At 47.3% G+C, this 10,435-nt stretch overlaps 1 protein-coding gene across 1 annotated transcript; it reads right to left on the reverse strand.

Annotated features, from left to right (window-relative positions):
* Nucleotides 1–9,124: 9,124 nt before the first annotated feature.
* Nucleotides 9,125–10,435, reverse strand: htr1ab (5-hydroxytryptamine (serotonin) receptor 1A b; the record flags this gene model as incomplete). Its single annotated transcript, XM_084455332.1, has 1 exon — nt 9,125–10,435. The coding sequence occupies one exon, from the start codon at nt 10,433–10,435 to the stop codon at nt 9,125–9,127; it is 1,311 nt and encodes a 436-aa protein (XP_084311458.1).

The following is a 10,435-nucleotide window of genomic DNA, read 5'->3' on the forward strand; positions in this document are numbered from 1 at the left end:
GCCTGGCCAGGATGGAACGTTATTGGACAGATAAACCAGAGGAGGGAAGACGGTTTTCTGGACTGGCTTTTCTCTCAAGATCATTTTGTTCTTTCCCTTGTATACATGCTCCATCAGATAGTGGCGTCCGTTCAGATTGGCCTAGCTTTTCCCGTAGATGCTCGCTTACAGTGGCGGTGAATGTTTTGATAGCGATGAAATAGCTGCTGCTTTTGCCTTTCAGAATAGGATTTTATTAGTTTTTATTGATGATATCTTTGATCGTCAGACCTGACTGTGTGTGATAGTAGCACTACAATATGTGGAGTCTGTTTTCCGCTAACACACACAAGACTCACAAACCTCTGGCTTTGTTTGAAGAGCTTTTGACTTTCCACTTATTGGCCACTAGTATTCCCACTGAGCAAAGACACGTCTAAAATACGTCTTTTAGATGTCTTTTTTGTCTTTTTCGGACGTCCAAAGACATCCAATTAGGAGCCAGAATGAATGTTTTTTTTTAACGTTCAGATATTGAACCCGTTTTGCACATCCACAGACGTCTTAGAGGGGTCCAAGCCAGACGTTTGAATATTGAGGGGTCCAGCAGACGTACAAACGGGGTTCAGGACCGACGGACGTTATTAAGACATGATCTGAACGTCTCCCTGACGTTGCGTGTTTGCTGGGTTACTACAGTAGCAATAAGAGGCTTGTTTCCTTTCTTTGTGCAGGATGGTTAAAGCATGTACATTAATTCATCTTCATAATTGGAATTAGTTTTTGACTTAACGGTCAGCAGAAGAAGTAGCTGGACAATTGTGCAATGTGTGCATGCATGTGCGCATGTGTGTGTATATGGGTGTGTCCACAGTGTTTGTGGTGTGTGTGTGAGCATATGTGTGTGTGTGCGTGTGTGTGTGTGTGTGTGTGTGTGTGTGTGTGCGTGTGTGTGTGCGTGTGCGTGAGTGTGTACATGGGTGTGTCCACAGTGTGTGTGTTAGGGGTGTGTGTGTTAGCATGTGTGTATGTGTGTGTGTGTGTGTAGCCTACATAGGAGTGTCCACTGTGTGTGCGTGTGTTTGCGGTGTGTGTCTGTGTTGTGTTTGACTGTGTGAGAGAGGGGGTATGAGTGCACTGCCCTACACTCTATACACACACACATTCCCAGCAAAGCAAAGGCTCCCAGCAAAGACATCCTTTACCAGTTTCCTGTAACCATGACAATGGGGTGGGTTCTCCAATCGGCTGCCAGTATGTTGTGTTGAGGAAATGCAGTGTTTCCTGCCTTTTTCGCTGGCTTCCTCACATTTGTTCAGGGGTGAAAGTCTTCATGTTTTGTCCTGGAAAGCTACAGAGACGTCTCATGGCTTCATTTGAGTGTTCTAGAATGCGAAAGACTAAGAATTCCGGTAAGCAGTCTGATTCATTTGGAAAACCGAGTTAAATTACAGTAGTTTTAGGTCAACAAAAGCTATTTGTGTCTTTTAAACTTCATGACTCATATAATTATTCTATTTATTCCTGATCATTTTGACAAAAGGGGAATAGACACGTGCCTATGCCTATACAGTGTATGTCAGATTTTTTACAATCTTTGTTGTTTTAGAGTATTATACAGATTAAGCCGTTTGAGACTAGCTCCTGACTCCATTGAGGCCGATGCTTACGTCACAATTATTTTACATCATGGACTGTCCAGCCACCTTCCGACCTTCAACAGTAGCAGCACTCCCTAACTGACACCGCCCATCTGGGAGCCGACCTTGAAGCCATGCAGGGTCAAGAGGTCAGCGGCCGGACCCCACTACAGATCCCGCTGCAGCCCGGCCTGACGAACGGACAGCCCGTTCTCTCGGACGACAACCAGCGCGTGCTGACCGGGGAGATAGTCCACGCTAAGGATGTGGCCCCCCAGCCTCTTCCCCCCAGGGGCCCCTGCGGCTCCCCTGACCCCGGTCAGGGCTGCTGGGGCCTGGATATCAAACTGACCATTCCCCTGCTGGTTCTAGCCGGAGCTCTGATCCTGCTGCTCTTGTACAGACTCCTCCAGCTCAGACACAGACTGAGGGTCGCCCAGGCCAGCGACGCTCTGCTCTACGGCTTCTACCACGCCACCTACACCCTCAAGGACCCCGGGCTGCCCCAGGTGATGCCTGCTAACGGGGATGCTCAACAGGTCCCAGAACCCCTCCCTGGGGTGCCTCCGCCACTGCCGGTGGGACCTACTCCCATCGCCTCCGTACCTCCCTCGCCTGGCTCCCCGCCTCCCTCTCTACCTCCCCCTCCTCCTCGGGTCCTCCCTCCACCCCCCCTGGTCCCTCCGCCACCTCGCCCCGCCACCCCACCCCCCCTCATGGCTCTCCCTCGCCCCCTGCCCGTCATCCACACCACCCCGCCCCCCCTCATGGCTCTCCCTCGCCCCCTGCCCGTCATCCACACCACCCCGCCCAGCCCTCAGCCATCGGGGGGTGTCGGCGCGGACGTGGAGGTCTACTCCCGCATCGGAACCTTCCGGCTTTCCAGGCTCTCCAGCCTCAGCCAGACGCAGGTGGTCCTGTTTGAGCATTCTGCCCTTTGACCTCAGAAACTCTGCCGTGTGAACTGCTGTGTATGTTCGGTGAGGGGATAGAGAATGTGTGTGTGTTCTCTGTAGTGAATGTTCAGAGATGGGATAGAGAATGTGTGTGTGTTCTCTGTAGTGAATGTTCAGAGATGGGATAGAGAATGTGTGTGTGTTCTCCTCTCTGCTCAGGCTGTGAGCTCCAGTCGAGGCAGATAATAGAAATACTTTGTGCTTAACCTCACATGTCCTCTCAACTTCATTAGCGAGCATTGTGGCACAATCAGTTTGTTTTGCACTAACCTCAAGTTTCCATCTGGGTCAGTAATGCAACAGTTAGACTTGCAATAAAATGTTCTTTCCCATTCTGTGTGTCCAGTATTGATTGCTGAGGCAGTTTAGAGGCCTCATTTCTCCGAGTCACATTGGCTGAAAGCATAGTTCCTTTAATGGGCGGCATTTCCTGTCTTGATTTTCCATTACTGGGTAACTCCCTATCTGATCTCACACGCTGCCTTCGTTTTCTGTCTCATTCCACCATACATTACTTAATGTCTGGCTGTGGGGGGGCGCATCGAGCCGTCGGCCTTCATCGGATGGATCATTCTAACTAGTGTCTGATGAAGTGGCTTAGGTTCAATGACAAGTGTCTGCCTGTCCGGTCACATTGACATATTGGACCAATTCAGCCTCAGATTACTGGAAATAGATCTCTGTTTATGTAACCTTTGTATGAATATCTAACAAATCAGTAGTTCTTTATGGACTTAGATCAGAGTCCCAATTTGGAACTGGCTCCTGTGTACTTTTGACTATCACACCTCTCATGTTGTCCAATCATATTGTGTCGTTACGTCACTATCAAATGATATATCAATGTGGGATTGTTCTTGATCAAGTTGTTGCATGATATCGTCTGGGACGAAGTGCTATTGATGCCTTGTCAATAAACCACCAAGTCTCAACTGGCAGTTCTCTTGTCCGCCTGTTTCTTCATTATTGGAATAAAAAGACGACTACATCACCCTGACCCCTGGACCCTAACCCCTGGACCCTGACCCCTGGACCCTGACCCCTGGACCCTGACCCCTGGTCCCTGACCCCTGGACCCTGACCCCTGGACTCTAACCCCTGGACCCTGACCCCTGGACCCTAACCCCTGGACCCTGACCCCTGGACCCTAACCCCTGAACCCTGACCCCTGGACCCTAACCCCTGAACCCTAACCCCTGGACTCTGAACCCCTATTCCTGGTCTGTACCCCTGTCCCTGACCTCCTGTGCCCTGTGATCCTGGATTGGTTGAACTAGCTTCGTAGTACCGGGCCCTGGTCAGAATCTACAGTGTCGGCCTACATGACTCACTATCATTGAGCCTCTAACTCTGTAAGGAGAGCTTGTCTCCATACTAAAAGCCTAATGGATATGTGCACCACCATCACATTACATTGCATTAGCTATTTAGCTGGCGCTTTTATCCAAAGCGACTTACAATAATTGCACACACCAATACTACTGTATCTGTGTGAGAGCAGGCACCTGCACTCATAGACCTCAAGGGGGGTGAGGGATCCTGCTTTTCTCCTCTCAGAGAGAAGAGACTTTTTTCTGCAGGATACATCTTTTTTTTAATAAATCAATTCCTGATGCGCAGAGCCTGTCCTGCCTAACAGGTTTTAATTGAATCAAAATATCAGGTTGGAAAATAATTTGCCACCCTACCTACTGTCTCTTGTTTTCCTAGCTACCGCAGCGCGAAACAAACGCACCTGCACGCGACAGGCACTCGATAGTTGAGTCAGTCAGTTGAGTAAATGTCTTTTTGAGGCAGACACAGGCATGTTACAGGTGTGTGGCCACTGGCTAACATTAGTAAACATGATCATGTTCGTTTTCACTCCACTTCGTTTTCACTCCAGCACCACTCTGTCAAAGTCAGAGGTACGTTTATGCTGAACCATATGCCCAATTTTGAAAATTGAGGTACCTCAATTCCATGGATCCTTGGAACTCAACGCACCCGATGATGTCATTTCCACGGTAATGGATTGTCCACCGTATTGGATTTTATGAAAAAGCCTAAAACATTTTCACAAGCCACTTTTTTTTGCAATCAACACCAAAATTGGCACAGATGATTCTTCACTCGAAAGTCAGTTGGGCTGCAGACTCCACTTGAACAATGTCTGTGACTGTTAAGTTGGATGCTAGATGCACATGCGGATGACTTATTATATTAGAAAGAATTGCCTTCATGCTGCTCTTGTACCTTTTATCTTTAAAAGGCTGTAGCATCAGGAGCTCTGAGACTAACAAGCATATTTATTTATAGCAAGCACAGGAACATGAAGGAAGCGCTTCAAGTGTCATGGAGTATCCCTTCCAGCGGGAAGTCACAGCAAAGCGGGGGCAACGATCCCTGTCTTATTGTGCCTGAATGTGTTGGTGGGTCACTGTGTTGACCCCTTCATTTCACTCTGACCTCTCTTGCAAAGAGATTTGTCTGACCTTTATAGTGAATAAAGGTAAATAAAAAATAACATTTAATTTGACCTTCAAATCATCACTTGATACCGTCCTGCTCCGTCCTCTCTCTCTGCTTTAGCTCCTGTTATCAGCCTCTTGATCGCCCCCTCCACCACTCAGGTGTGTGAGGATGAGAGGGTGAGGATGAGAGGGTGAGGGAGGGCAGGTATGTGAGGATGAGAGGGTGAGGATGAGAGGGTGAGGGAGGGCAGGTATGTGAGGATGAGAGGGTGAGGGAGGGCAGGTATGTGAGGATGAGAGGGTGAGGGAGGGCAGGTATGTGAGAGGGTGAGAGGGGGAGGGAGGGCAGGTATGTGAGGATGAGAGGGTGAGGGAGGGCAGGTATGTGAGGATGAGAGGGTGAGGATGAGAGGATGAGGGAGGGCAGGTATGTGAGAGGGTGAGAGGGGGAGGGAGGGCAGTGTGTGAGGATGAGAGGGTGAGGATGAGAGGGGGAGGGAGAGCAGGTATGTGAGAGGGTGAGAGGGTGATGGAGGGCAGGTATGTGTGAGGTTGAGAGGGTGAGGATGAGAGGGTGAAGGAGGGCAGGTATGTGAGGGTGAGAGGATGAGGGAGGGCAGGTATGTGAGGATGAGAGGGGGAGGGAGGGCAGGTATGTGTGGGTGAGAGGGGGAGGGAGGGCAGGTATGTGAGGATGAGAGGGGGAGGGAGGGCAGGTATGTGTGGGTGAGAGGGGGAGGGAGGGCAGGTATGTGAGGTTGAGAAGGTGAGGATGAGAGGGTGAGGGAGGGCAGGTATGTGAGGGTGAGAGGGTGAGGGAGGGCAAGTATGTGAGGGTGAGAGGGTGAGGATGAGAGGATGAGGGAGGGCAGGTACTGTATGTGTATGCATCACTATGTCTGCGCCTCCTGTCTCCTTCCTCCTGTCTCCTCCCTCCTCTCTCCTCCCTCCTGTCTCCTCCCCCTGTCTCCTCCCTCCTGTCTCCTCCCTCCTGTCTCCTCCCTCCTCCCTCCTGTCTCCTCCCTCCTGTCTCCTCCCCCCTGTCTCCTCCCTCCTGTCTCCTCCCTCTGTCTCCTCCCTCCTGTCTCCTCCCTCCTGTCTCCTCCCTCCTCCCTCCTCCCTCCTGTCTCCTCCCCCTGTCTCCTCCCTCCTGTCTCCTCCCTCCTGTCTCCTCCCTCCTCCCTCCTCCCCCTGTCGGTCAGTGTTTAGTCCATTGTGTGGTGAAAGGGAGCAGCCGGAGCAGACAGCACCTGCTCAGAGTATAAACAGCAACACTACAAACAATGTCCCCCTGTTTGATGTGTCACTTCACATTCCTACTTCCACACAAAATTACAGCACCGACACGACACCCACTTCAGAAGACTCTGGGAGGGTCGGGAGGGCCAAGGGGAAAAAAGATAAATGAAAAAGAAAATGGAGTTGAGGAAAAGAGAAATGGACATACTGTATATGGACGAACCAAAGAGATGTGAGACACATTGAGGGAATGATTGCTTGGGTATCATTCTGCAGACAGATGTAAGATAGTAGAGGAACATGAGAGGTGTCATGAATGAATGATTCGGCACAGATATTTTTCATATAGATATAGATTTTTTATATAGATATAGATTTATATACTTATATATTTATTTATTTATGTATTTATAAATGTATATATTTATATATTTATATATATATCAACCTGGAGTCCACACCTGAAGCAGGAAGAGATTCATTGAATATGACCTACAGTATGCATACAGGTATGCATGCATATACAATTCGTATGCAATGTTCTGTTCTGTACTTTGTCAATTTCAGTTTGGATTCTTTATAGTTATTCAAAATAAAAAGCAATTGCATAGAGACCATCTATAGAATCAAATGATTTCTCATCTTCCTCGGGATTACCTGGGACCCTGGAACAAAAGGTTCTTAACAGTAGACCAGTGTGTGACTGAGCAGCTATAGTGCACAGAATAGGTGAAATCCATCACGACCTTCTCCGCATTCCCACAATGCATTGCTTAGTGCACTCTGCACCCATTCAGAAACTCAATCTGGGAGATTGCACAGGCGTTTGACGAGGCTGTGGTCTCCATGCGTCCTTGCCTTTTATACCGTGACATTTTACCTGCAATGCAAAGAGACCATTGTATAGCCGACAAACCCCAGCCGACTCACTGTTAGAGAACAAGGTGGTTTGGGGCTGGGGGGGGGCGGGGGGGGGCTGGCCTTGCCTATGAGACTCGTCGATGTAAAACAGAGGGTTTCTCAGCGAAGGTGTTTTTGGCCCCCTCTCTGTATTCCTGACATGAATGAAATGTAGTCGGCCTTTGATCAGATAATTACCCCTCAGACCTGGGGTTTGCAGCCCACGAGTGTCGCTATGGCGACGCCTCTATTCCTTTTTGTGGGCGGGGCTGGAGGACCAGCTTGAGGTGCTGGGGTGAACTCTGACCTTCAGTTCTCTTTATGAATTAGAAGCAAAGCGGGACCTATCCAGAAATGATGTCCAGGAACCGAAAAACTGTCTTGATTTAGTTTTGAATCAGTTTAGTTTTAGTGTGTGAACCCAATGAATATTAGCTACTATGGGCCTAAACAAGTGCAGTATGGATGAATTAAGTTCAACCTAGGCTTACAGCCTATATTAAAAATATGAACATTATAGGAATGACAAGACCAAGCTCTTTATTCTGAGAACCTCTGAAATTATTTGATGAGAAATTTGAATAGAAAGTCACTAGAGAAATCTGTGTGTGTGCTGTGTGAGTGCTTGTGTTGTGTTTTTCTTTAGGGGGTTGAGATGAATTGGCTTCCCCTATGCTTGGGGGAGCTTTGTTGCTACAGTATGATAATGTTGCACTAGAGCCCATGTATTAGCTCTCAGATGAATAATAATCTCGTTAGGGCAGTGACTAAATCACAAGCACTCTCTGTGCACATCACTCCATTTCAGATCATTTCTTTCTTCCCTCTCATTGTCGCTCTTGCGCTCTCTGTCTCCCTTTCACACGCAAAAACATACACACAAATATATCTCATCCAGCCACATAGAAATATGCACTAGCATACAAAGTTTTTTTATTTTTTTTTATTTTTTACATGTCAGTCTCCAACCAGATATATTTCCTCTCTCACACAGTCAAACAAAACACACACATACATATAATTGCACATATTTTGTCACAAGATGTCACAAGTGTACAAAGCATTCAATCCTGGAGTGAATGCCCTACTCTGAACTCATTGATCATTATACTAATTGAACTTGTCTGTCTTTCTATAGCCCCTATGTTTATTTTCAATTAAATTAAACTTTTATTCCAGACTCACTTAAAAGAGGTCTATATCAAACAAAAGAATAAACAGTACAAGACAACGGATATACTGTATATGGATATACGGATATACTGAACACTAAACACGTTTAGTCTACTGTGTACTACACTGTACAATAGATGCACTCCGTGAATCTTTTCAGACACATTGCTATGCCCGTTATATTCTCTCTTACTGTATCTCATCGGGCATGCTTCAGACAGAATTTATCCGAAGCAAAGTATTATTTTATTATATTAAGACATTACAGCCCTCTTTTTTCAGGGATATTACATTAGTTTTCACCCTCTCTTGACAAACCCTGATGCAAACAAAAACGCAGACCCTAAAAGTTGAATCCACTGTTCTCTCTCCAAACTTACCTTGATAATATGCTTCAACTGGGGAGCACAGGAAACTCAGCTCAAATATTTTCCTCATTTTGTCAATGTCTTTGATACATCAATATCAACACAAACGCAGTTTTCTGGAATATGGCACGGTTTATTGAACACTGCAAAGCAGAATGTTTGGCATGGACATGCGTTCAGATCTAACGGTTACAGCACCATCTCCTCTACAGACAACTCTTGTGCTAATAATGATCATGAAAACTAGGCTACCATAAGAGCTTTTCTGAGCCTCTCTTCCACCTGTTTCCACAACTACACACCATGTAGCCTTTTAGCAAATGTTGCATTTCAGTAGAACCAGAATCCTTACCGTACAAATAATTCACAAAGTTAATTTACACAAAACGTTTTACACCAAAATAAATAAATTGAGCTCATGGTCTGCAGAAATGACATTTGATTATTTTCTTGAAAGCGCTTTGGAAGTCTTTGTTGAAGTACGCGTAAATGATGGGGTTCAGAAGGGAATTGGAGTACCCCAGCCAGTCTATGACGTCTTCCAGCCATTGGGGCAAGTAGCACTCCTTGCAAAACGGAATAACCAGAGCCTTGATGAAGAACGGCAACCAGCAGAATATAAATGTGCCCATTATGATACCCAGCGTCTTCACAGTTTTGCGCTCACGCGCCAAGGCAATCTTCCTCTTTGCTTCGCTGTTCTTCTCGTGTCTGCTCTCAAACAGCGGAGCGGAGTGGGGGGTGCAGGGCAGAGGCAGGTTGTTCTTATCGTGTCTGCTCTCAAACAGCGGAGCGGAGTGGGGGGTGCAGGGCAGAGGCAGGTTGTTCTTCGAGTTGCTGTGGATTTCGATTATCTCCAGCGACTCGCCGTCCTCTGCGTGCTTGACCGCGCCATTTACGCACGGGTTTGGCTTGGGTTCGACGCTTCTTTTCCAGGTTTTACCAGTCTCCCCATTGGTCTTCTTGTGAAAAAGAGCAGGAGATAGTGCCGAACAGGAGTCAGAGACTTTCTTTTTCTCAGTTTTACGCACCGTTCTCCTAATTCGAAACCTGGCTGCTTTGAATATCCGCCCATATAAGACTAACATAAGAATTAGTGGAATGTAGAATGCCCCGAATGTCGAATATATTGTGTACCATAGATCTTGATTTATCTTGCACTGCTTGGGATCTGCCCTATCCTTCGCCATACTACTCGGCTGCGACCGCATGATCAGCATGGGTGGGACAGAGATGGAGAAACCGACCAGCCAAGTGACGCTAATGAGCACCGCCGCTCTCCTCGGGGTCCTCTTCTTCATATAGTCTATGGGCTCAGTTATAGCCCAGTGCCTGTCCAAAGCGATGGCGCACAGATGTAGTATTGATGAGGTGCAACATAAAACATCTAAAGAGATGAAAATGTCACACGGTACTTGCCCAAGAGTCCACATGTTAAGGACTTGATAAAGCGCCGCCATGGGCAGTACTAGCACAGACACCATCAGATCCGTCACGGCCAGAGAGCCGATTAGATAGTTTGCAACATTTTGGAGAGATCTTTCCAAAGCGATGGCGGCCACAACACACGCGTTACCAAATATTGCGCATAGGATGAGAGCGGACAGGAGAAAGGATGTGATGATTTGATAGCTTAGTTTGATCTCCACGGTGACATCTGTCTTGTTCTCCTTTTCAATGCTGCAGTTTGAAGACTCAAAGGCTGTCGTGTTGTTTGTTAACTCCAT

Source organism: Borostomias antarcticus (assembly GCF_949987555.1).
Source record: "Borostomias antarcticus genome assembly, chromosome: 2".
Taxonomy (NCBI): Eukaryota; Metazoa; Chordata; class Actinopteri; order Stomiiformes; family Stomiidae; genus Borostomias; species Borostomias antarcticus.